This window comes from Anopheles funestus, chromosome 3RL (assembly GCF_943734845.2).
Source record: "Anopheles funestus chromosome 3RL, idAnoFuneDA-416_04, whole genome shotgun sequence".
In the NCBI taxonomy this organism is placed as follows: domain Eukaryota; kingdom Metazoa; phylum Arthropoda; class Insecta; order Diptera; family Culicidae; genus Anopheles; species Anopheles funestus.
Genome location: NC_064599.1, coordinates 72,568,589 through 72,596,169, shown reverse-complemented (window position 1 = coordinate 72,596,169; position 27,581 = coordinate 72,568,589). Strand labels below are relative to the sequence as shown.

The window sequence follows — 27,581 nt, the reverse complement described above, 5'->3', positions numbered from 1 at the left end:
AACACCGATTTTTTTGCTCGTTTTGATCGACTTTTGTCGACACATCCGCCGTGGTAAAGTAACAAAACATCACCAGAATAAATGTTTGTAATTTAATTAACTCTGTAAGCTGTCAATATTGATGTCGTTGTTTTTCCTCTTTTTTGGGGTGAATGTCGACCATCATCGTCACACGGAAGTGGAATAGTGTGGAAAGTTTTATCATTGAATGTGTCAACTTTAGTTTCTCCGTTGTTTCCGGAGCTAGAGCAATTTGAAACCTTCTTGCAAAAGGAAATGTATCGGAGTTGGATAAAAAGGCTCTAAAAACTCCTTTTTGAACAATGTTTGTGTAGTTCAATCAGGGGTAGAGAAGAAATTTTTGTGGTGAAAGGACTAAACGGTGCTAAATGCCAGTTTGAAAAGTGACACAAAAGTCCATCTCTAACAATGAAGAAAATGACGCCATAAAAACACTATAAAGCGTTTTTGTTGAGTGTTGTGTTTGTTTGTGAGTTAGAAGTATCGTCATTTGCCATTTCAGTGGTGGAGGTAATATTTTTAGCTCGTTCTTAAAAGGTGTTTAAGCGATAATATCGGAATTTTATGTAAATAAAGTTTTCTGGTATGATGTAAATTTTGGGGAGCGAATAGTTTTCCCTCAATAGATATAATAGTTTTATTTCAAAATTCAATATAAAATATATGGATATGAATGAATATAAATGATATTTATTTTAACACAGAAAATATTTTGCACTTGTATTATTTGATTAATTTTAAATACTTGGCAAACCTATCTCAAAAACTGTGCTATAAAATGAATTTGTTTATCTTTGACAACTATTTGTTGTTAAATATAATTGTATAACATTCAACTGATCGTGGGGGGGGGGGGGTGTGATAGGGGTCGTTAAGCCAAGAAGAGATAATTCTTTTTAAACTAATTTCAAATTCAGTTTACTCCGTTTGTTTTACACGTATTTATTTATCCTTTTATATATTTTACTATAAATGTCATTTAATGTATTACTCGTTCATTGTAGTGTTATAAAAATATATCGAATAAAAGGTAGATATAAGACACTAAAATGATGCAATAAAAATACTCCAATTTTGCTCAGTTAACAACAGTTCAGTATACTCTCCGTTTTTCCGTTGTGATCTCGGTTTGATTGGAACTATTGTTAAAGAATCTACACATAGCAAGTAGAATGAGAAAGAGAAACGACCATTGTTTAGCTTACGGGTGGTGATTGTGAGTGAAGAAGTAAGTATTAAAAGTAACTCCAGCAAATACAGCAATGTGAAATAAGTGATACACAGTAATAGTAGCAACAATGGTAAACCAATAGCAAACGAAAGAGAGAGAAAGAAAAACGAATGCACAATTGTGATAGGAAGCGTATTAGCAAGATGAAAATGATAAAGAAAAAAGGAAAAAAGGAAGAAAGCGAACTAAAAAAAGGAAAGAAAAGCATACACAAAATGACCGGATTGAACGGAGCAGATTCCGGAAAAATGAGGAGAACAGTGTAACTGGAGAAAGAAGGGGGAAAAAATGAGAAGAAAATCATACAACAACAATACAAAGAAAAGCTTTTCCTTTTATTTCCACCACCTCTTGTGTAGTGGAAAAAAAGGAAAATAAAAAACGCACAAGAAAAGCAGAAAAATGTATACGAAGAAAAGCTTTTGTTGGCCATTGTAGCTTTCCATTTGGGAAAGGGTGGTTTTTTTACGAACAACCATATTAAAAGCTTCTCCTTCACATAGCAGAGGATAGAGCGAGACAGCGCATGTGAGCTGGTGCGTGCAGAAACCTTTTGCAGTGGCTAGTGATGGGGAGCAATGCCTTTTGTGGTGGGAAGTGAATTTAACACAACCGTTGCAGCACGAACCAGCAATAATAAAGTGGAGGGAAGCAAGTTTTGTGCAAGAAAATGTGTGCTCTTCAACTCACAAATGCCTATCATTTTCACCGAGCCACGCCAAATATGTTGCATTTTCCGTTCGGAAGCAGAAAGCAAAGGTGCTCCTTTTGAAGAAAAAAAAGAAGTACAATAAAACAGAAAAACAACCAAGCAAAGGAAACAATAGAAGGTTGGGGTGAGAGGGGGGGAACAAAAAAATGGCAACAAAAGGGGTTGAAAGAAAAAGCAAAGCAGCTGTTTTCCGGTGCAAAAGACAGAGGAAGAAAGCACCGAAATTGCGGGTGGGGAAAGCTTTTGTTAAAGGTTGATAAGGGGAAGGGTGAGGGAGAAGGGAGAAAAAGGGCGAGGGAGGAAGCAGCAATACAATAGGCGGATTTAAAGAATGAAGATAAAGGCGTAATAGTGAGAAGAAAAGCGTTATTTTTTTGCTTTTGTTCTTTGAGAAAGAAAGAGAACAAAACAATACGCTGCCAAACGACACGCCTACTTTTTCTCTTACTCGTGAGATATTCCAAGAATCTCACGCTCGCTTGTGTGATCCTGTTCTCACTAGTAGTGAGCGAACGCACCGTTGTCTCGTTCTGGCACGAAGTTTTCGCTTCTGCGCTGTCGGAAATGAAACAGCAAGTAGGGATGAAAAGAAAAACAAAAGAGAACGAAATATCAATTCATACGGTTAGGTGTACGTAGGAAAGAGAAGCAAAACCATACACAAAAGAAGAATTGTATCCTTCAGAATGGGAAGAAAGCAATGAAACAGGAGTTGAAGAATGAAACAAAAACAAAAAAAAACCGGATAAACAAAACCCATGGAGTAGTGTGAGGGAAAGAGCGAAACGAACGCAAAAGGGCACACTAACACGCACGAGCCAAGCGGTGAACAAAACGGTGGAGTGAAAAGATCGAACCTGCTCTGGGTGGTTTGCTGGTGTGGTGCAAACATTTCAATACGTTTCGAACTCTGGAACCGAGCGGACGCGGTCGCGTGATCCGAGATTTATTCAGCAGCAAGAAAAGAAACAAATAAATTAAAAACGATCTTTATCGTTTTTTTTTGTTGGAAGAATTGGAACAATTTCCGGCGAGTAATATAGCACAAAAGTAACAAACGGTGTAACAGTTACGATTACGAATTCGGTGTGTTTTGTTGTGTTCTATTTGGCAAACATACCAAAAAAAAAAACACATTGTGCTTGTGCCGATAATAAGTGTGCCAGTGATCATATTGTTACGTTTTTATAACAATTTTTAATAAAACATTCCTGTTAACACGAAAGACGTGAATTGTGAAAAGCGAATTATAGTTCCAGTGATTTTTTGTGCTTTCTGTTTTGTTTGATTTGTTCGTCTGTGCTGTTCGATTTGTTACAAACAAAACATTTTGTGTGTTGGCAAAAATCAGTCTGTGTGTGTGTTCCATTAAACGTTCGTTCGTGTGTTTATGTGCAGAAGTGCATGATCAGGATCGGTACGACGTGTAGAAACAGGCAGACACGCTGTATTACAGTATGATTAATCACCACACGATGGCCAGCCTGGGACATCCGCATTACGGGTTTGCCCTGGGCAATGGGATGGACATACCGCCGGCGGCAGATTTTGCACCCCAACCACACCACAGCCCCAGCTCACCCACGGACCATCTAGGGTTGAAGCGGGGCCTTACCTTTCCACCGTCCTCCTTGGCCGGTTTACAAGGGCACGGTGGTATGCATGGTGCAGCAGGAGCCCATCACCATCACGCTTCCCTCGGCCAGAGTGGCGGTGGTGGTGGTGGTGGAGGTGGCGGCGGTGTTATGGGCAACGGACAAACGTCACCCGGCCAGGAAGGTCACATCAAGCGCCCGATGAACGCGTTCATGGTATGGTCCAGACTGCAGCGTCGTCAGATTGCCAAAGACAACCCGAAGATGCACAATTCCGAGATCTCGAAACGGCTCGGATCGGAGTGGAAACTTTTAACCGAAGCCCAAAAGCGTCCGTTTATCGATGAAGCGAAACGATTGAGGGCAACACACATGAAGGAACATCCCGACTACAAGTATAGGCCCCGTCGCAAACCGAAGAACCCGCTAGCGAACGCTGCCAACGGGCTTGGGGCACTCGGTGCGATGCAGCAAGGTGGCAAAGGGTCCTTGGGGTCGTCCTATCCCTTCCCTCAGCTGCCACCGTACTTTGCACCGACCCATCCACTGCAACAACTCGAACAACACTACCCAGTGCCGTACTTCGGTAGCTTCGATCCCCTCACGCTGCAGAAGCTCCATCAATCGCAGCAAAGTGTACAGGCGGGACATTCACCGGTCGGTGGACTCGGCGAGAGTGGAAAACAATCGGCCGGACAGCAGCTGCCACCTACCTCGCTCAGTTCGTTCTACTCCAACATCTACAGTGGGATTTCGGCTGCGGCAGCAGCGGCACCACTGTATGCCGCACACTCCAACAGCCTGTACAACACCTCGTCCACGTCGTCGGCATCGCCCGGTTCCAGCCCGAGCGCATCCCAATCGACGCTGCCCGATCTCGAGAACTCGATGCGGCGACCAGTGCAGGTCATCTACTGAGACGCTCAAACGCACGACGATTAGCTATAACAACCGTTTAGTAGTGGTGGGGCTGGGTTAGTATATTATAGCATAAAATTATGTGCTATAATTTTATTTTATAGTATATGTAGCCGGGGAATCCGTGTTGTGTTACGAGACTGTTCTGTGAACATCACGTGCGCTGCACGAACATCCCTTACCCTTGGTTTTGTTTTTAGTACGATCGGTCTTGAGGACGTCCTGGGACGTGCTGGGAAAGGGTGCTGTACATAGTAGATTAATAATGATGCCCAATTGCCCACGGGAGATTTCGGTCGGAGCATTGTTTTTAACTTATTGCATGATGTTTCGGTGGTGGTGATGGTTTGTAACCACGTGCTGCCGAATCGATCAGTTAGGAAAAATTATCTTTATGTAATGTAACAAACACACAAAAAAAAAGAAAATGAAAAACAAATGAAAGCACGGTTAAGAAGGTGCACAAATGCTGGAGAAACACCTTCCAGAGCCGGTAAGAAACGCTACCGTAGGAACATTATACCTCTCGATTTATTAGTTTTGCATTTTGTTGTGTTAGTTTTGTTTTTAACAAGCCCTTTCTTTCTGCATTTTTTGTTTTGTGGGGTTCCCTTTGTTCTGTGCGCGATCGGTAAACTACCAGGTGACCAGGGAAGGAGGTTGTTTTTTTTCTTACAAATTTACCTGTACATAATTTCTGTAAAAAAAGAGAAAGATAACCTCAAAAAAGGGAGAACAAAAAACGAAAGTAGGCGAAAATAAGCGACAACAAAGTGAAGTGAAATAAATTAGGAAATAAAAACGAAATGAAATACATTCCCAATCCAAATCATAATCGATATGTGTACACATCTAATTGCTAGCTATAGTTCTTTAATCTCATCGAAAAGCAAGTACATTTCTTTTTTTCCTTTTTTCTCTGTATTAAATATTGTTTCGTCTTAAATTACATCGTTTAAAAACAAAATGGTTTCTTAACATAGCCGTTTTTTGGGCTTGTTTTTTTTATTGTTGCTTTTAGTAAGATCGCTCGATCACCAATCAATCAGCTTTACTTGTAAGAGTCTTAACTATACTGTGCATCGTACTGTCGTGATCGTATGTGTGTGAAGGAGTAAGGTAAAGCTATTTTTGAAACAAAACGAAACAAACCTGTAATTCTTATCGATGTAGTGACGTAAAGTGAGATGTAAGGCTATTATTTGTTATCTGTCAGTATTTGATCATATTGATGCGACCAGCGTGGGAAGACGGTGAAGTGTAAAAATATATAAATCAAAAACAAAACATACAAAAAAAACTCAATGAAACGAAATAAAATTATTTGAAATAAAAATAAATTACTAAATGTTCTTATTCGTTTTTAAAGGAAAGAAGTGTAATGTGGATGAACATGTGAAAAATTCTCACGTGAAAATTGGTTGTAAATTCCGGGTTAACCCTAGGGGTAGTGTAGCGATCCATAAACTCATTTGATGTTTTTTTAGTACTGTTCTAAATTTTTAAGCCAGATTTCATTTTATACTTTTTCCAAATATCTAGAAAGCATACATCGTTTGAAATTATTAACCCAGGATCTAGTTAATATAGTTACGTTTCTTTTACTAAAAATCATTCAATGATCATTAAGTAATTAAATTGTAAATTAGTTAAAATTTTGACAACCTACTAAGAGAAAGGGATTATTGATTTTCTTTTAGAACATTTTATAGCTGAGGTTTTCCATTAGGATTTCTTATTTATTTATTTGAATAATTATCACTATTGGTATTTTTCTGTAGCATGATAATGAGTATGATAAAAAAATACAACATTTTTTGCTAAATATTCAATGTTAGTTTTGTCAATGAATATAAAAGTAACTATAAGAAATGCTATAAAAAGGAGTTTACATTTTTTTGCCTCTGTTTCGAACGAATTAGTATGAGATTCGGTACCGGTAATGTCGTGTGAAGACAGTCGTCATCCTCAACTAAACTACAACTATGTTTGGTGTTAATTAAATTATATAAATTCTGATTATATTCGTCGTACAACTTTTTGAACTGTTTGTGATCTTTTTGCTAATGATGCATTTGAATAATTTAGTGATTTGCTCGTTAAAATAATTAAATTTATTTACATTAATCTATGCTTAGTTTCAGCGACAAAAATATGACAGAAATGGTCATCTTGATTCCGCACCATTTACTCGGACACGCTCGTTAACGATGTTTGATACTGTTTAATGGATGAGTCCATTATCGATTTATTAACCTCGAAATACGCACAAAAACTATCTAATATTTCCACCCAAAAGGGAAATAACTCCCGCTTATGTTACAATGTTACACTGCTTTTATCGTGTACCAAAAAAAAATCCAGAACAGTAAAACCTACAGAAGTCACTCGTCGGTTGGCCGGTTATGGTATCGCATTGTCTGTGTGAGGAAGTCATCTACAGTAAGCTACCCTTTGCTTCGCCCGTGAAACATCAAACCGACCAAAATAAACAATCCCATCCACGCGGCAATAATGAAGTTTTTGGTGGAAAAAGTTCGTAAACAGTCATAAATAAAGTACTTCCGCCGTGCAGTAGCCGAAAGTGCGCGTTACGCTGTCCCTTTGTGCGTCCTGGCGGGTCCACTGTGGTCTACAATATTTTTTTTCTCCTTCCACACGAGCCTAGAGAGAGAGTGAGAGAGAACAAAAAAGAAACACTGCAAACCGTGCAAAACGGACAAAATGTAACCAGAAAAAGAAAAACCCTTTTGCTTGGTCACACGATCGGGGAAAGCCTGGACCGTTTTTCGCTCGTGCAGAAAACACTAAGCAGAAATTGGAATCATAATGGAATTGGAGAAAACAGTCCACAAAAGGGATGCTTTCAGTGGTGGAAGAATGAGAAAAAATATACCCAGCCACCATTCGCGCACTCGGTTCCGGCCTGCTGAAAGAGGCACCGTATTTCCGTAACTTCCGCATCCGGTTCCTGCGTTCATTATGTGATTTGTTCGTGCAATAATGGATGGTCCCTGTTTTTGGGTACCTTTTTTTTGCCCAACCCGTGGTAATTCTTCGATTATTTTTTAAGGTTTAATTTTGTGCTATTCTAGTATATTTTCTTAAGCTCTTTACAAACCACCATTAAAGCAGCGTGTCCCATGTTTTCCACTTACACCAATTTGTCTGCCCACAAATCTTAGCAACGGTGGTGCGGATATTCGCTCTATCGACTATTATTGACAGTGCTTCAAAAGGATGCTCGCCTCGATTAAGCAGAAGATCCATACTGTCGTGTCATAATGCTGCCTCTAAAATCGAGGGTGGTAACAGGCACAATGGGTGCCTGTTTTGAAAAATGAATAATTGCATGTGGAAGTGATTGTCACAATATGCTTCGCGGATCATTGCACACCCTCGTCGGGGGTTTCCTTCCTGTCCGACTGGGCTGTCCTTTTATCGCTTATCCTTGCGTTTCTTTTTCTGCTCAATGGGAGAAACCGTACCGTTGCTCCGTGTGCTCCGTTCCGACCATGGCAACTAGTTCCGTTTCATCGGTTCCAATGCATTAGCGCGTTGGTTGGCAAACGTTCGTCGCTTGCTCGTATGTGGCCCTTTCGTATCGAGAGTACTGGCGGCACGCGGACGGCCTAAAACTGATGCTGCATGCGTTTGTGTGAGTAAAAGGTTTAAGAACCACCCCTTCCCGGGTACGCGGAATAAATTAGGAGCTCAAGTGGTTTTGAATTAGGTTGTTATTAGGTTTAAAATTGTTTGATAGGCAATGGGTTTTGTGGTATGGATTTTATTTTATCACACACATCTATGTTGCTTGTGATACGATTTCTATCAACAATCGTTTGCATAGTGATACGGTTCCATGCCAGCCCCTTCGCCCGAACACGTTTCATTGAACGACGGAAAAGGAAAGAGAAAGATAAGTGATCGCTCGTTAAGGGAACTTACAGTGGATCGGGGAGGTTTTTTTTCCTATAAAGCAAAACAAGCGTGCTAAATAAGATTGAATGATAAGGAATTTAATTATAAACGGTGTACTGGTAGTAAAGCAGGCTGAAAAGCGTTCCATGCCCTTAATGAGCAAAAAGTGATTTGAATGTACCAGTACGATAATTAACAGACGTCAAATTTACTTGCTATCTATTTTTGTATAATATTTAAGCAAAATGATAGGCTTTATGTTCGTAAACGGTACTAAAAAGATGACTTAAACTGTTTAAGTAAATTTATAGCATGGGCTGTACGAAAAATAGAAAGGACATCTATAATAGAGATAATGCTATAATTTATAGACTAGTTTTAGACAAGTTTAATTTACTTGACATTTAGATAATATAATACTCAGGATAACATTTTACTTCCAGTTCATTTGTATGCACTTTCCTTCTATTTTGTAAATGCTATAAAATTAGGCAATATTGCTAATATGGCTTACATGTTCTAGAATATTATTTTCTAAAATAAGTTCTAAAATACTATTGAAAAATGTCATTTATAATTGCTGCTTTAAACACTTCATTAAATGGTTAAGAAAGTTTTAGGACTTACTTAAGTAAAATTAGTATACTTTTTTTTCTCTGCTATCGTGCTATATTGTGGTAGCGTTACAGTGCGTTACATTAATGCCGTTTCGCTTGTTTTCGGAAACAAAACAGGTGTACTTTTGATGTTTGAGAAAATATTCTACACTTAATTTATAACGCCTTTAGTTTTGATGCTCATTTTAGTAAAATCGTGGAAGATTTTTCATTAATGTTTTGAATGAGTAATAATCCTAATAATTTAATTATTTTATCATTAAAAAAAAACGATAAAAATACCTAAAAAGCGTTTTTTTATATTAATACTGATTGTGAACAATATAAGTTTCACTAGAATACTAAACAAAAACTATATTACTAGCTGCACAATGAAGAAACAACGTAATAAAATCGCTTGTTACGAATTAATGATTTGTTACATTTTTTGTTTTCCTTTGCGGCAAACCACGATTCCTTATCTTTTTGATGGTCTTTGATGTCAAAACAAATGGATGATCATAATTCCACTTTTCCATTTTGAATGCCTAATGGGTGGTGTTCCCCTTTTTTTGGTAGGGTGCTGAACAACCACACCCAATGCGCCGTCCAAAGTGCCCCTGCTAATTTATTAATAAAACTATTTCCTCTTTCGTGTAACGCCTCGGGTACGACACACGCATGATATGATTAATGTAATATGTAATTTCTATAACTACACAATCTACTTAACAAAACCTCTTGAAATGGTATAAAAGTGCCATGCCGAAGTGTGGTACACTTTGGTCGACAATAATGTAACGTAATGTCGACCATTAATGATGCGGGTTAGGCGGTTAGGTGGTTTGGGGCGGCCGCGAAACTAAACCATCCAACCAGGCGGGTTTTGTGAGCTTTTGGAGGAAAAGTGTTCGGAAAAACAATCCATTTCGGTGCCCATTTTCCCGATGGGTGTTGTTTCGCTGTGTCATCCCGCAGCAGGAAATAGGGCGATGGAGGTGTGTTCTCTGTATTCTCTCGCTGTGCTTGTGTGTGTGTGTTCTGAAACAACAAGGACAACAAAATGACGGCTGACAAAAGGATGGCGCACGCGAACAGGATTGTGTCGAAAATGACGCACGAACGGTTTACCGGAGTTCGTTGTGGGAGTTCCAAAACACCGAAGCAATTCCATTTTCGAACAAAACATGAATAAGAAACGAAACAAGGAGCAACCAAAAAAAAAAAACACACGCAAGTATCCGATCGTTCCTTTTTTGTGTGTATCCTTTCACATTTTGTAGGTAATTTTTTTTTTCTGACCATCACCCCGGGTCCTTTCCACGTTGCAACGTTTGTCATTAGTAATCGTCGCGTCATTTCCTGTTGTCGTTATTCAGAAAGGCCCCAGTTTTCTACAGCTCACGTCAGGATATTCATTCGTACGCACTTTTAGTTTTCCTTTTTTTTTGCTCGTCCACACGATTCGTCTCGGGGTCCGTAAAAATGTTTTACTGAGTGGCTTTGTTCGTGTCACAATGGCACAAATACATGTATTTCCATTTTCCATTTGCTATGCGGAGTTTTGTCTGCCTTGTGTTGAACATTTGTTGCCATTCTTGGTTGCGCTCATCGATTTCGACGCGCAGGATGAGATGTGGTGGAGCCAAATATTTGGTTTTGTATCATGTTTTTTTTGCTTTTCAATTGCGTTTCCTGTACTGTGTTTCTCGTTAAAAGTTGCAAGTGTTGAGAAGGTGAATTATATGCCCACGACGAATACAGACGTTTACAGGTTGTTTAAAATGTTTTCTGCCGCGGGTTTTTTTCTGGTTGATTTTGTTCAATTAAAACGTTTTTCATTCACCGTGTGCTACACATTTTTGAATAGTTTATAAGAAGTTCTTTTCACGAAAGCTGACTCGAAATGTTCATAAAATACACTTGTCTTACCATTTGCTGTACATTTTCTGCTAGGACGTACTCCTTGTCTATTTCTTTCGTTTTTCGCTCAAGAGAAAAAAAAGCATCAAGACGCTTTGAAAGAAATGTTTTGTTGACAGAAAAGTAATTTTGTTTGCATTATTGTGTTGCATGAAGTTTTTCTTTGCTTTGTTGTATTAGCATCAGTACTGGAATAGGGACATATTTCACCTTTATACAGTGATTTTGATTACAGTGACTTTTTTATTTTGGAATCTCTTATAGAAAGTAAAAATGTTTGAAAATTAATGCATAACAGATGGCGGACTTTTAATTATTGTTGAATTTTTATTTAACTGACAATAACTAGCGATGGTGAAAAACATGTAGTATAAAAAAGACTTTTTATTGAATTATTGATCTTTTTCGCAATAATACTATTTCGTATACAAACAAATTATAAAGGCTGATATTTTATTAGTAAATTAGTTTTCCTGATAGTGATAATTTTTTTAATGGTATAACTTAATGGGTTTAGTGGTTTAATGGTTTAAAAAAGGTTAAAAAACAAAATTAATTCTATTAATAATGATTTTTCTAAATTTCCCTACATTTCTATCCTTTTTTCTTATTAGTTGCCCTTAGGTTATACAAGTACATACTTCGTGGCCGACTCACAACTACCGCTTTTTGCACATTTCAATAAAGAACGATAAAATTTATCAAAAGTAATATTATCGAAGCAAAGTGGAAGCAATATTAACCGAAACGTTATAACCCGGTGTTATCAAACGATCGCATTTTCACAATTCTCATTCTCAAGTGATGTGAGCAATTGATGTCGCCATGGAAAGTAAGTGGTAAAAAATAATTCGTAGCATTTTTGTTGTATTTTTTACTGAAAAAACACACATTAAAAGTCAGCAAGCGGTTCTCAATTACAACTTCAGCAGCCCGGTACCACTTGAGACCACTGTACCAGGGAATGTACGTATGAATAATTATGCACAAGCGGAACGATTTTTTGGGGTTATTTTGCGCTGTTGTTCCTTTTGCAACACCGCAAAAGGACGTAATGGTTGTATCGGTTTTCCTTTTTCTTTTTTTTACTGCTTATTGCTGTGTGGAGTAGTGGCAACATGATTTTGAGAAACCAAAAAAATGGTACAATTATTGTCAACAAACTGAAGCACACACAGCATGCTCGCAAACACACCTGCACAGCTGTTGAGTGGAGTACGTGGCTAAGAAAAAAAAACCTCGGATCGATTATTTTGGCACGTGCAAATCAAAACATTATATGTGAAACAAATGGTTGGGTTTTGTTTCGAGTACCTTAAGGTAAATATAAAAAAAGGAATAAAATCAAAACCTCCAAAAATTTTAAATTTTTATTTGTCTCTTATGATGTTCATATATAGATGAAGTAGCTCCTATGCTTCCAATAAAATGTATCAATTTTTTTAGATATTTAAAAACAAATTTTACTCCACTGTTTTTATCATTATAGTAACTGTTTGCATCTTTATTTAACCCCACTTGAATGTTTTGCTTTTTCTTGTTCCACTGTTTGACCTTACGTGGTTCACTGTACTGTGTTTCGTACACTAAAACCTGGTATAAATATACTAAGCAAAACCAGAGCAAAGGAAAACAAGGAAAACATTGAAAAGAGTCGTGTACGAAATTTTCATTCGTGTTTATACCTTGGCCACTTCAACTGGACACAGTTTTTTTTTATTTTTCCCCCCGGATTTGGACGGTCAACGGTACGGTACTACGGTTGAATGTAAAATGTTTGTACGGGCGATTTTTGCTGATTTGTGTATGTACGGCTTTCATGGTTGGACCGTTCAGAAATCGTTTAGTTTTGTCGACTTAAACTTTGTCCTGCCATCGCACCGAGTGGTGCCCTCTTCAGGATGGTAAGTGAGGGCAACAAAAAATTCAAACAAAATGGTCAACTGGTTTAAGTACAGTTACGGTGCAAGTTTGTAGTGGTAGCAGTAGAACATTATTTATTCACAATATTGGAACTTTACTAGTGTATTATGGAAAAAGTTGTTACAGTCGTACCTTTCTCTCGGTGCCGCGGTGAAGCGATGTGTGGGACGAAAGCAAGGGTGAGATGATCATTAACGTTTCTATGAGTGTTTTTACATTGAATAAAAGCGTTCTGAGGTATGTTGAAATTCGTTCGCAGCGATTCTCAACGGTGCCCAATTTCTGTTCATTTTCAAGTGATACTGTACTAAATTTGAAAAAATGTTATATAGTGACGATTAACAAAAAAAAATGAACTAACATACTCTGAAACGTCCGTTTCCGTTTCCTTCGAAAGAAAGCAGCGATGTGTTATGGTCGCCATTATTAATTGGGCGATTTAAAGAGAGATCTATTACGTTCAAATGAATTGTAATATTATTATTTTAAAGCGAACGATGAATGTAAACGTAATGTAACAAATTTTAGCGCAGCAATAAAATAAGGTTGGTTAATAGAAGACCTTTACTTTAAATTGTTTCATCTCTCTCTCTCTCTTCTTGGTTTAAAGACCTCTCGACCTCGACCTCTGAGGAGACACCGGCCATTTATGGCTGACTACTTATTTTTACCATGTAGCCGGATAGTCATTCCTTGCTCGGAGTCAGATGTACTTAATCCGAGGAGGACTTCTCGATTATGTTTTCATACTGTTTCACTTTTGCGATTCCTACCCAAAATGTATTGTCTCACTCATAAGTTCAAAGAAAGATAAAAAAATATAATTCATGTTCTCGTGTATTCTATTTATTAACTTTATAAAAAAATAAAGAAATTCGTCTATTTTACAAAATAAATAAATGAATTTATTTAATTTCTCTCTTTCTCTCTCTCTCTCCCTCTCGCTCTTATTGGCTTTTAACAATCGCTAAGGTCACGCTGGCCATTTTTGGTTTACTAGACTTATTTTTACGACATAGCTGGCTCGGAGTCGGCTCGTATGTCTTTCATCATTTTTTAATTTCATGTTTTCGTTTATATAATTTATTTATTTTATAGAATTTTATTAAAAAAAATATTTCATGTATTTTTTTATTCAGGTAGAACGGCCTGGAATTATTTCATGTATCTCATAAAATAAATTAACGATTTTTTCCATGATAACTTAAAATGAACAAAATAATGCTATAAGTGCTATAAATGCTATAATGGTAGTTTAAGTAACGCAAGGAACATCATAGAACTAAATTTTTAATTTACATTTCAACATTTTTAATTTACATTTCAATAGAAAAATGATTCACATTAACGATCAAATGGGACCGATCGTCTTAGTACATGCGATTCAACCTAGACTTAGCTCTGATTTATCTAATTTATGCAACAGGTCAAGTATACTTCTCATTAGATGTTTGATTTAACTTACATTGGTGTGATGTAAAAAAAATGAAATGAATTTTAATAATTGGTCCCACACTCTAATCCCCGTAATCTTTACTCCACCAACTTGAAACCGGTACAGACACTCACCACTAATAGCCCTTCAAGGGTTTCCTTTGTTATGAGAGCATATGTATATGCTTGTGCGTGTGTGTGTTTACACGTGGTTTTGATGAGTTTTGTCATAATCTCTGCCCGTGTTGCAAAACCGTTGCCACCCTGGCTTACGTTATCAGTGCCGACGAAGGCACTGTGTGTTTTCTGCCTTCTTGTCTCTCCTGCGTTGCATTATCCCCTAGGCAACCCGTGCACGGGGACGTGTTCCTCGTTTTGTAAAACCAGGGGAAAATCAATCTACGAAACATTCGCATTAGATTAACAACAACCCAGCAGGAAGCGCTCGTGCGCTCGTCTATTAATTCATAAGCGTGTAATTTATACTGTCAAATTGAAATCAACAGCAGCATTGGACGATGGTGGGATCACGCTTTGTGTGGTGGAAAAACCATTCGGGAAGGAGGGAAAAATCACACACCATCATCATCATCATCATCAAGTGGTGGAAAAATTAGATGGTTGAAAACAAACACCCTCGACATAGGGCGAAGGGTACTTTATCTCGTATAATGGGGGAAAGTGTTACCATTGCTCGTTGAATGGATTTGTTTTTTGACCGGGAAGGGTGTTCACTGGGTGATGATGGTTTGACCGTTCAATACAGGGACTAACAAAAACTGGACGCAAATTAGTTTTTTTTGGCGGGTAATTGTAATTTGATTCATGCTTGTACCATGAATTATGACATTTTTAAACATGAATTTTGGCTTTTGTTGTTTTATAGTTCTTGCGTGTAGCTACGAGAAGCGAAATGTGACGGTGGGAAATAATTATGACACAGAGTTTTAGTGCACATTTGTTATTTGCAAAACCGTGTGACTAGATATTAACAGTGATGAATTTAAATAATGATGGCATTAAAATGGAAGAGAAAAAAACAACAAACTCCCTGTACAACGAGAAGGAGTATCATAAATTACAACTTTGGTCCTGACCGAATTTCATCCATTACTCACGAAAATGATAACCGGCTTTAAGGATGGGTTTTGATGGCTGTCTCTCTCCCTCTCTCTGTCATTTGTGAAGCAAACAAAAAAGAAAAGATATTCCACCAAAATCCATTAATCTTTTTCCGATTTGCAAACGATTTCTAACCTCAAAAACGTACTTTTGAAAACATACGGAAAGGATATAAGTACGACCAGAGGTATAGAGCCTAATTTGATTGTAACTTTTGGTCCCTTGGCAGATTGTTGTTGTGTGGGACGAGTGTAAAGGATGAGCTTGTAAATCTGGTTTACACAGATTTTCCCCCTGTTAGACTGGTTGTTGTTGTCCCAACCATCCGGGTATGGGAGTATGGATAACTCTTTTTGCCCTTTCGTTCACTCACACTTGCGTCACATGCCGTACGGCCCAACACAATAGACACAAACAACGGATACGTACATCCATTAAAAGCGTACGCGACAAACATTCCACAGTCGAACATTCCACGCCAAGGTATGGACAGGGTGATGAAAAGAAAGGTTACATAACTTGATCTTTTCGCCTGAGATATGTGTCCCGGAGGTAGTTTTTCCGCCTAGTAACGTATGCGAGGCAAAGTTTTCCAACCCTCCCCCATATCAAGCGGCCGAATGGGAAGTAAATGTCTAGTGTGTTTCCTTTTTTTTCTCCTCCGGCTGACTTTTGTGTGAATGGATTCCACTTTCCAAAGTAGATGATCTTTTCTACTTTCCCCCCCACAGACAGTGTTAGAAGACTGGTGCTCCGGAAGATTCTATCCTAAAATAATAACATCAACGTTACAACGTGGTATGTGGAGGATGTTGAAGAAGGGGTTGGAGGAATTTTTTGGCAAAAAGTTTCATACTGCAACCTTGTTATCAAAAGGCCATAAGTCTTTGGTGCGCACAATAGATCAACGGTGGGAAAAGGTCAAATACTTTACACAGTGGCCAGAAAAAGGGCAGAGATTCTTATTTTTTTTCACGGGAAAAGGCAAAGTTTTCCACTGGTTTGGTGTGTGAGAGATACAGCAAAAGAAAAGCGTGAAAGCAACACGTTCATTATCATCTTTTGACTGCTATTGTTTTAAACCGTTAATAAAAGAATGCTTTAGGAGTTGTGATGGACATTTTACTGTAATAATTATCTTTTTCAGCTTTCAAACTTTTAACATGCAGTGTAGAATAATTTGCTGATCGTTAATAATAAAGGATTTTTTTTTCCTTTCTGTAGCTGTTGAAAAAAAATCATCTGTTCTTGAAGTTAATGTCGAAATTCATTTGCTATAATTGGGTTCAATTTTTGTACCAATTAGTTCGGTTTATACTATCTGATTAGTGCGTTATCCATTTCTATTTTTTAAGAATTTTCCTTATTAATGGTGGTAAAATCAATTAATTTTCCTTATAAAATAAACCGGTGGGATGATACAATTTTTTGTGGTATTCATGTCGCATGCTGAATTTTCGTTGTTACGCTGGTTTTTTCGTTTGCTGATGATTAGTTTTGATATTTTTTTTCAATATTTATTTTTGATTTTTGTATGTATTTTTGATCACAAAATTTACTAACCACAATTTATTTACTTAACTACTTCTTATATTGCTTCTTAGCAGTCTAGTCTATTTGTTAATAATTTTGTATTTCCTATTGCTACAAGTTTTTACAGTTTTATCTGCAATTATGTTTTTGTTTTATAATCTTATACTATGTTTGGTTCGTATTTTTTAAATTTTTGATTATTTCTTTTTGATCTTTTCTTTTTGATGTGTCTATTGTATATTTCTTTCTTTCTTTCTTTCTTTGCTAAATTTATTCGCTTGTCTCATTTTATGGCTAATTAATCACCTTTTTTATTTTTGTATTTTCGTTTTAAGCATTTTTTTAAGAAGTGGAAGAAAATTTACAACAAAATTAAAAATTCATATAAGCTCAAAATTTTATATTTTTTTTATCAATCGAATAGAGGTCAATAAAAGAAGAATCAAAAATAAGTCAAAAATGAGCAGTCAGTAGAAGAGAAGAGAAACATTTCTAGTTTATAACATTTTTTAAATGTTTGCTATAATATTGATCAGCAACGTACTCTTTCTACTAAAGAGTAAAATTTTTATGCAAATAATGTTTCTTACTCGCAGTTATTTTTGGTGATACATCCTTTCCCGCAGCATCTTTCGATGTGTAATTCAATTCGTCCCACAATCTGTAAACCTTCAGCTCGGTAGCGCTGCTACAAACTCGCCAAGAAAACCCTCGAAAGCAGGTGCAAAAGGAAATATCATTCTTTAAAATTAATAATTTACGCTATTGTTGCACAACAATGGAACGGGAATGTTTCAGCCAACGTTTTCGTAATTAAATAAATTGATTTCCAACCACGCATACAAACACACACGTTCATCCTCCGCTCAACGCATTCAAAACATCTCGAAAAGTGCATCTCACGCACTCCTTTCCTCAACCCGTTTGCACCTTCCCGCGTGAACATCAATGAATGGTAATCTATTCGCGCGATCTTACGCCGATCAACCGAACGGATTTTTTTTGCTTCTTTGCTGCCAAACGATTCGAGTACCAGATCGGGTGTTTCAGTGTTTCATGTTTGGGATGAATGATAATTAAAATCTCGTGGCGCGTCATGAGAAAAGGGGTGGAAAGATGATTGTACAAAATATGCTTTCGGTACGCAATTGTTTCCCGCTGAGCTTGCCGGCGTAAGGTGTGATCTACCAGACAAAAGAGGAAGTCATGGATGCCCCGGGGAGGGGGGCTGTGGCATGCAAAACAGTGGCTAACGAAGCGACGAGACTTTGGTGCGGGAATTTCAATGCTGTTCAAAAGTCGACACGTATTCTTTCGGCAGCATATACACAACACGGCGCAAGGATACAGCACCGTACGCCAGCGGTGAGCATGAGATGGTAGTTTCCGTTGCCGCATTTTCACAACGCAGCGAATACGGGGGCGCGAAGTTTAGCATGAAACAACGGTAAGGGACAAAGAAATCAGTAGCTGTTGTACCAACAAAGATTATAATGCTGCATTGTTTGGTCCCAATCTCGGGCTGGTCGGTGGTCGGTTATGTTGCCTTTTCGGTAGAGAAAGGCAAAAGAATCTCCGGCATTGATCATCTTGAGAAGAATGATAAGAAATTCATGATGAGATGAGAAAGGGCAAGGGAAAGAAAAGGAAGAGAAGGTTGTAAGGGATATAACAAATTGGTTAAATTCGTCAAAATGGCCGCAAACATTTATTATTGGAAATCCTTTCCCTTGGAAGTAAAGTCCATGTAGATGAGGATGCGGGTTTTGCATAGTATCATCAACAATCGCGCTTTTTTGCGCACAAGATTGACAATCTGCACTGTTGTCGGTGTTGTTGTGGGGTGTTAAAACCGCCAAACAACATCACGATCATGCTGCGCCAATCTCCGTCAAATCAAAAAACCATCATTGTGTTGCTGCGGCATCGCTTTCATTCAAAGCGCCAATGTTCGTTTCTTTAGCAGTGTCATGTCACGCCGGGTGTCTCTTTTGCAGTGGTATGCTGCGGTGGTACTCCAAAAATGGAGGTTTTGTTTCCAGCGGTGATCAGTCACCCGGCCTTGGGCGAAGAGTGCCATTTTTTTTGGGAATGGTGTGCATCAAACGAACGGATGCCGCCAGATGTGATCGCTAGGACAAGATAAGAAGGGGCTTTCCGAGGATACTGTACCAAGAATGACAAAATTGATGCCATTGTGTGGTTTGCTGAAGTTTGTCGGTGGCCATTTTGAATTCGAGACTCGAAACGTTTGAGTAAAAGTTGCATTTAAAAGCCTTATTTTAATTATTTTTCTCTTGTTAAAGTTATTTTCCATAAGGGGCCGTATAACATTTTAATAAATGGCAACAAATTTAAAAATAAAAATTAATTAACTACCAAGAAGTCAAAGTAGTAACTGGCAAGTATTTCATTTTAATTGTGGAGTCTTAAGGCTAACTTTGCTGAATTCGAACTTAAGGATAATTAATTGTGCTTATAACAAAATCTTCGATTTTAAATCTCGTCATGTATTTGACATTGAAGATTTGACGTTAATGTTAACTATTTCATATAACTTTAGGATTTTTTAGGAAGACCATGGTAATGGAAAAATAAACTGAATTATTCCTTGAATGGAAGGAACTTAAAAAACTCCATACGATACAGAAAATCTTCCGGATATGTTCATGTAGAAATTGATGGAATTTGTTAACATTCTGGAAATGTTTTCACTTCGTAGGACTTTTTCTGTAGAATTTATTACTAAATTTAACGTTTAGCAGCTCTCGGAGAATCCCAACAGAAACCATTTGTTCCTCGGGAAAAGATTAGGTCGTTCAGTGTAGGCAAGATATTTCATTTTTGGCGAATTTCCCAGGAATATGACTAAGGAAAGGTGAATATTATGTGAAGGTGGAATGTGTAAGGTTGAAAATTGTGCTATAATTCTTTGAGTAGGAAGTATCACACCATTGCTGTTTTCTTGTTGTTTGTAGCGTATCCCGTAGAGCAAGATGATATGATTCTTTTATTTAATTTAAATATCAGATGTTGCACAAGGATATTCAGATAACCCAAGAAAGGAACAGTTATGAATTGTTTCTCAATTCACTTCCCAAAAGAAGCGGACTTGATTTATATCACAGTTTCTCAAAATTGGAGGTCTGCGAGAACTACACGGTGAGAGTTGTCTGCTTCCTGCTTGTCAAGGAGTTCCTGGAGGTTGATTGACCTATCAGTATCAGGTTATTGGATGATGCTCAGAATTCACGTTATGCAAGAAGGGACCAAAGTGTCGGACTATAGCGCAAAGACCGGGACGATCTGAAAAAGTCCACGCATAAGCGTTGTCGTGCATCTAGAGGACTATCTGAATATTAATACAATTCTTCAGATTTTCCTGTCTTCTATTAAACGAATAGTTTCCAAAATACACATATCGCTTTGAAAGTTTTCCTTCGATATCTTGAATTTTTAATTTATTTTTTTTTGCTCGGTTAGAACGGCCTGGCCGTATCAAGACTTATTTTACCACGTAGCAGGATAGTCAGTCCATGCTACGGGGAGACGGTCCGGATGGGATTTGAACCCGGTCCCTGCCGTGTGGACGGGCGCCGTTTTTCACATGCACCACCGGGCCGCCCCCAATGTTCTACAAAATCTTCAAAATGGTTTATCACGTGAAAAATGAAATATCAACAATGTTGAGTGGAATGGAAATGAATTATAGTGAATCCTTACCAGTGTGTTTTTATGGCACGCTCCCAGATACCTGGCAAAAACAATAGTGTAAGCAGTAATTCTCAGCTCAATTCAATTTCCACTGAACTTTTCTATTGTAATTACGAAAGCATATTTTACACATTCGACAGCAACTTGTACACTGTGCTTCATTAAACAAACGTACAGAAGAAGAAGTCGTACGCCGAAAGGTCTCCACATTTCATATACATTATGGCTACAGGTTTGTAGGTTACTTTTATTTTTTTCGGTAGTCTCAGAAACCCCCGTCGTGTGGTGAAAAGTAATTAAACGCTACAAAAGCCACACGCTGATGGTGCGAACCGTGAGTTCTAGCTATGTGTGTGCGTATTGATACGGATTCATCGTGACACAAAAGGGCGGTAACCCCTTTTTCTGGTAGGTTATTCCGCATGCTGGTGACATACTTGCAAACGTAAAACATTGTAGGCCCTTATGCTGAGCTGCGGTACTCACACAAGGTTTGTGGATGCCAATCAGTGAAAAGGCAGTTTTTTTTAGAAATTTGCAATAAGAGAATATCAAAACGAAGAACAAAGCATCCGTACGCGCAGCAAACAAAGTGTCCTTTGTCCTTTTGAGCGTGTACAGCACACGTCAAGGAAAGTGAAAAATTAAATAAACGGGCCTCCAACCCTTATTGCTATCCAGTTAAGGATTTAAAGGGGATCGGTACGATTACAAAGATGCGAATCGTGTGGTTCATCGTGTTGCATCTGTTGCATTGGTGGCGGTAGCACATCGAACCTTATAGTGAACAATCGAAATTTTTGTAATCAACCCCCTGGTGGTTGTATTTTATAAATCGTTTTGACAGCCACGACCACCGAGCTGTATCGGAACGCGTCGATCGGAATGGCTGTAAGGTGTTTGGCGAATTTTGGGGTTTTTTCTTTGGACGGATTTTTCGGTTCAGTCACACAATCGATGGGTTTTTTTTTGGGCAAAAAACTCCATCGCGTTTCGGTTCGAAAGGGAGTCAATATGTACAGGGTATGATTAATATTGGCTATCGCGTGAACAGACTACCTTGACTACAAGTGACCGGTAATGATGTTCTTCGTGTGCACATGATAAGCCGGTTTTGGAGTTGTTAAGTGTTGAGTGTAGATTAACGTAAATCTCCTACCTTTTGTTGCTTTGCTGTTGAGTTAAAAATAGTGTTAGGACACATATGCAGCTGATGTAATGTGAAGTTTCCTTTCAGCTTCTCAATCCCTCTATTGAGCTCGCGTCAACTCCAATGCAACAATTTCTGGTGCTGTTATTCAAGCAAGATAATTGTGGAGCGCCATTCCGTTTTCACGTCCTACTCAGCGCATCTTTCCAGCACAACAAAAGCCTAATGGGTGTTTCGAAGAAAGCAACTGATTCAGCTACTGTCCGGTACATCACACCCGATGCTTCGGTAAGGGGTTTTGCCAGCCAAATGCCAACCCGCACACTTGACGTAACTACTGCTCAACCATCGTATACGTCAAGTGAATTGTTGGTTGAATGGTTTGCAGAACAAAGGCTAATTATTGTTTCACACACTTTTACACGTGTACGGTCTGAAGGGACCGTCGTCGAAAATGGGAAATAGTTAGTCCCGTCATCGTGGGCTATCGATCATAGCGAGGTAGCGCACAGTTTTCGGACATTAACATGCCTCTGAAGTGGATACACGGTACGATGTCGAGTTCGTCCGTAGCATCGTGAAGTTTGGTTGCTTGGCCGTATCAAAATGTACCTGCCGAAGATACGGAAGCTCTCCGGTTCGTGGCGTTGAGTGGATAACGATGGTAACGATAACGCGAAGCCGTGAGTTCACATTTGACCCAAAAATCTTCAACACACCGCTCGATAGGCATTTTGACGAAGACGAAGATGATAATTAGGTAGCGTACCAGGTTTTGTGGCCGAATCTTGAGAAAGCTGCTGGCATGGATGAGCAGTGCTGTTTGTGTGTCTGTCTTAGGGTCAAACTGGTTTTGGTTCATGGGGCTATCATCGAGTTTTTGGCGAAATGATTAGTTGGATTTTATCACGGTAGGTCATAAAACGGTGGCTGCTTCTGGAAAGGGAATTATTGTCTTCTCTCTAAGATATTCGCTGCTAGATGCTTTTTATTGTTTGATGAGGGTCCTTGGTTGGATGTCGGAAGAAGATTTTGTAGATACGATTGTTGAGTGATGAATTCTAGTATCTCTGGCTTAACATATTTACGTTGTAACGTATCCCTTCCCAACAGATGGCGCTAGTGCAAAAAGTCGTTGTCTATTATTAAATCTTTCCTAGTGGGCATATGTCAAAAAAGGGAAACTATAGTAATGTTTTGGATGATGATGGTTTCAATACCTCTCTAGTTGGATCTCGACTGATTCCATCTGATCAACTTTGAAGTTCTTAAAAGTATTTTAAATGTTAAGATCTTAGAGAAAATGGATCTTTACATCGTTGTATTTTGGAGCATTCTGGAGTAATTCGGCATTCTTCGGAGCTACTCAGAGAAGTTTCTAGTAATCCGCAGCGCTTGAGAGTAAATCAGAGATCTATAAACAGTTTTCTGCGCATATAGTTTAGTGCTTGATTAAGTTTTTTTTGTAATATAGTTGTTCTGTGACAGTACGCAATACATAGTGAGTACCGGAGACAGTTCTGTAACTCTCTAGAAGTCGAATTTAGTTTGAGAAAAGGTAGGTTAGATCAAATGGGATCTCGCATGCTCTTACAGCTCAATCGAAAAAAAATTAGCGGATTCATCTTGGTTGGAGAATATTTCGGAGGAAACTACTGCACACTGTTGATAGGCATAGAAGTCCTTTGAATCCGCCCTGCTCATGTAAACTTGGCGAGTTAAAGTGAGCTAAATATTTCAACTTGTGCATAACTGTTTAGACATAAACTAATACAATTATTCTCATTTTCTGGTTTGTAACCATGTTCTATTGACAGTTTTTCTTTGTTTCTTTTTCCTTAAATTCTTATTAATTATTTAGCATGTTTCTAGATTGATTGGTTTATTCTTGGAATATTCATATTTCTTCTTAAATTTGTATGTCGTTTTAGATATATTTTAATTTGTTTTTGTAAGCCAGTAGGCTTCATGTTAATTCGATTGCTAATTCTTAAACCTACCATCATACTCATGTGTTATTCCTATTGCACAACAGTGTATTTACATCCCTATCGCCGAGAACTGTCAGAGAACACACGCTATTCATCTCTGGTAAACAGTGATTCGCTTCGGTCTCTTCCAAAACGGCACCTGGCAATAGTGGACCGCTGCTACTCAAATGTTTCTATTAGCTATTCTGATACTTTTAAGCTCATAGTTGAGTAGCAAATCTTTTGGTATAATGGAAAAATAAATATCCAAGCCAATTGTTGTCCAGAGTTGGGGTAGGTAAAACTCGCAAGGCACATTGAATCATTGCAGGGGTGAGTGAGTGCTAAATGATTTGTTCATCCCTTGTGTCTCCGGTGCCTGGTCGATTGCGTCAGTACCTCCCGTGTCCGATCGTGGCGGGTATCATTTGTAACGCCATCCATCAAAATCGCTCAGGTCCGTTGAAGTTCGTGGAATGTGTTGATGCGGTGTAGACTGTTTGAAGTTGTGGCTAATGACATTGTTTGAAGAATAGAGAGTTGTGCCGGGTGGGGAAATTCTGGGCAATCGAGGTGACGTTAATATATTTGGTGTGCAATTTTTATACAAACACCGAATGGGTTTTTGTGGTTTGACGAACAATTACAGCTCATTTGGCTCATCGTTATTCCAAAAACCACCAGATAGAGTGTGTTTCTAGCAGCTGACAATAAAGAGCATGTTTTAAGGATCATTGTAGATGTATTAGTCTAACGTAACAATTTTCAAAGGCTCTAGTCGGGTTTTTAGACAAAGCGCGTCATTGTTACATTCAAAAGAGAAAAAAAGTGCTTATCATGAGCAATGTAACAGAAAGTAAGTGAACCGCGAGACTCTAGATTGATGGGAAGGCCCTTAGCCCTATAAAACAAGTCAGGCGGTGTGGAAATGCGACGAAATAATTGAAAAGAATGGATGAAAGATCATAATCTGTAGCATTGATAGGCCTGAGTACAGATTAATCCATGCGTACGTATTTTTTCACCCCGGATGCTTCGCTTCAGAGTGGGTCGGGGCAAAAAAGGATTTCCTATCTTTTTTTTTGTCCCTGTTTTAGCACCAGGAAGTGGTACGGAAACAGATGCTAGTGGTGCACCCAACCCAGCGCAACCCAAGTGGGAAGCGAGACAAAAACAAAAGTGATACAAAACCGAAAAACTTTCAAGAGCCTTGCGGAAAACGTTCGCAGGACACCGGATCGGGGCTTTTTTTCCAGTTGTTGTTATACCGGGTAGAATAGATCCGGATGGACCAGATATTGAGTCTGGCCTGTAACCATATGGCTGGCTGTTGGTCGGCTTGTGTGTTGTAACCCCTCGACGGTTATCCTTCGTTAAATGCGGCGTGAATGATGATGATTCCGATGCGATAGCGATTATCTCGGTGCGGGAATAATTGTTGCAAACAATGCAAACATGACGGGAAAGAAAGGGCATCCAAGAGCGATTCGTGGCTGGGCCGAGATTTCATCAGATGGTAAGCGAATCCGATGGATCTGATAGCAATAAAAAAAATACACAGAGACAGGACAGGAGACAGGAAAACTCTGGGAAACCTAATTACGTGAAGAGCACTCGACGAGAGGAGTCGTTTCGTGAGGTATTTTTTTCGGGGTTCTCTCTTTCTTTCTCTTCACTTTTCAACGAACCTTTCCGGGTCGGAAACATTTTGTTTGCTGAAATTCTGAACACGGTGGTACTTCTTCACACCCTGGACATAGACAGCCGTCAACTGTCGGTGGCGGAATATCGGGTTGAGGGAGACCGCACACCCAAAAACGAGACACATCCCTTCAATGTACATCGAGTACTTTAAAGGGAGTGATTGTTTCATGGACGTTTCGGACGGTTCGCTCGACGAATATCGCCAGGAATTTTGGAGGACGATTCGGAAGTAGTTGAAATGGAAGTATTTCAAGTGGTCTGGTGAAGAGAATTGAAAGTTTTCATTCACTATCTCGGAAGATATTTTCAGCAGGGGAGACAAGGCAAAGGGAATCGGCCGATGAAGGTACAATTATGTTCCCTTCGTAGTAAGAAACGTGTACAAACTCATCCGAGTTCTCATGTTTTCGGTTTTACCTTCGGTGTGGCATTCACACAGTACAGTCACTTCTGCGTCAATGGTTTTGCTGGTCAATTACTTTGTGTACACAATATACTGAATTCACTGTGAAGATGTTGGTTGTTTTGAGGTGAAACACTTGAAATATTTGCCATAAAACCTTGGGCAGGTAAATCAAGGTATCAACAATTGAAACTTAATGCGAGAAACAAATTGTTTATGTTTGCATTTGTTGGTTGTGTTTTTAGCTTTTTACAATGAATTTAATTTAAGAAACACGCTTTGATTGTACTTCATTTTTAAGGTAAAGTTTTTGAGACTTTGTGGCAATGTATTACAAGTATTTTTATTATATAGTGTCATATTTTTTAAGACTATAGTATAAAGGACTTTATATTTCTTTTGTGTCAAGTTCTCCTGTTTATTTTTATCATATTTGACTTTTCTCTTTAATACATTCAGTTTCTTTACAATTATTTATTTTCCAACGTTGTATATTGTTCTTACATATGACGATTTATTGTTTGTTTTTTTTCTGTTCTGCCTGTTGGTTTTCAAACAATGATTATTGTGTTCTTGTTTTTTGTTCTTTTACTTTTTTTTCAATTATCATTTTGTATTTTTTGGATTATATTTATTGTTTTCTCGTTTGTTTCTAGTTACAGTTAAAGCTATTTAATTGTTTAAATATTTAGTTAGTTTTTTGTCGATCTTTTAATTGTTATTGTTTTCAGGGTTTTCTTCTTCTAAGTTCGCTTTTTTAATATATTTAATATATAAGAATTAAAATAGTTAGAAAATGTTATTCTTATATAATTTAATAATAACCAAATATTCTCGCATCTCTTCATGCAAGGTTCACCGCAAGATGGCTAACGCCACATCTAGCATTTCAATGTACAAAGAACGTGTTTATTTGTATAATAATTTGCTACACTGCTGGAATAGGATCAATGGGCTATCAAACTATGGTAACAATTTTGTTAACGCTCCATTGTAGCTTTATGCGCGCACAATTCCTTCCAAACTGCAGTGTTAATCCATTGTGAAACCCTTGAATGGGGTTTTCGCCATTTATCAGAACGTATCTAAATGCGACCCATAATGGAGCCCCGTATTCCTTAGCACCGAAACTGTCCCAAAAGCTACCACACCACAAAAACGGAACGTGTGTTTTTTTTTCGGTGTGTTTGTTCGTTGTCTCACCGGGAACGAACAAACACGGTAAAAGACGTACGGAACTGAGGAAGAAAAAAAAACACTTTTGACACTGGCGCCTACTCTAGCCACCCCTAGGAGGGGAAGATTAGCCGGGGTCGGGTTTTCCCCACCTCTTCCGTAAATAACTTGTCGAAACAGACCGTGGCTCCCATGTTTATGGATGCGTTTATCGGCAGGTATCGAACGGTGTGTGTTGGTTTAGTTTTGGTTTTGTTCATTCTTCTACTTTAGGGTGTTGTCTGTCGGGTGAATTTGATTTTTTTATTACCTCGTCGTTACGCGAGGCTCTATGTAAATACGGGCTGGCTGTGGCCATGGTCAGGTCAGCAGCGTCCCCAGACGTCCGACTGTGTTCTTCCTGCAAGTGTGCCCTGCACAAACAATGTCCGTACCGATCCGTGAAACAAGGGAAGCACTTCGTGACCCAGCAGTGCATAAGACGAAAGACACGCATAAGCAGGGCGCACACCTACATGCGGTACACGGTGCAGCC

General features: G+C 38.5%; 2 protein-coding genes across 4 annotated transcripts in view; both read left to right on the top strand.

Annotated features, from left to right (window-relative positions):
* The window catches only part of LOC125768480 (single-stranded DNA-binding protein 3), a 447,182-nt gene that overhangs the window by 99,430 nt on the left and 320,171 nt on the right, over positions 1–27,581 (top strand). The gene's annotated exons all lie outside the window — the stretch shown is intronic.
* LOC125768486 (SOX domain-containing protein dichaete-like) lies at positions 890–5,817 on the top strand. Its single transcript, XM_049436225.1, has one exon. It carries the CDS (start codon positions 3,422–3,424, stop codon positions 4,475–4,477), a length of 1,056 nt encoding a protein of 351 aa, XP_049292182.1. The 5' UTR covers positions 890–3,421; the 3' UTR covers positions 4,478–5,817.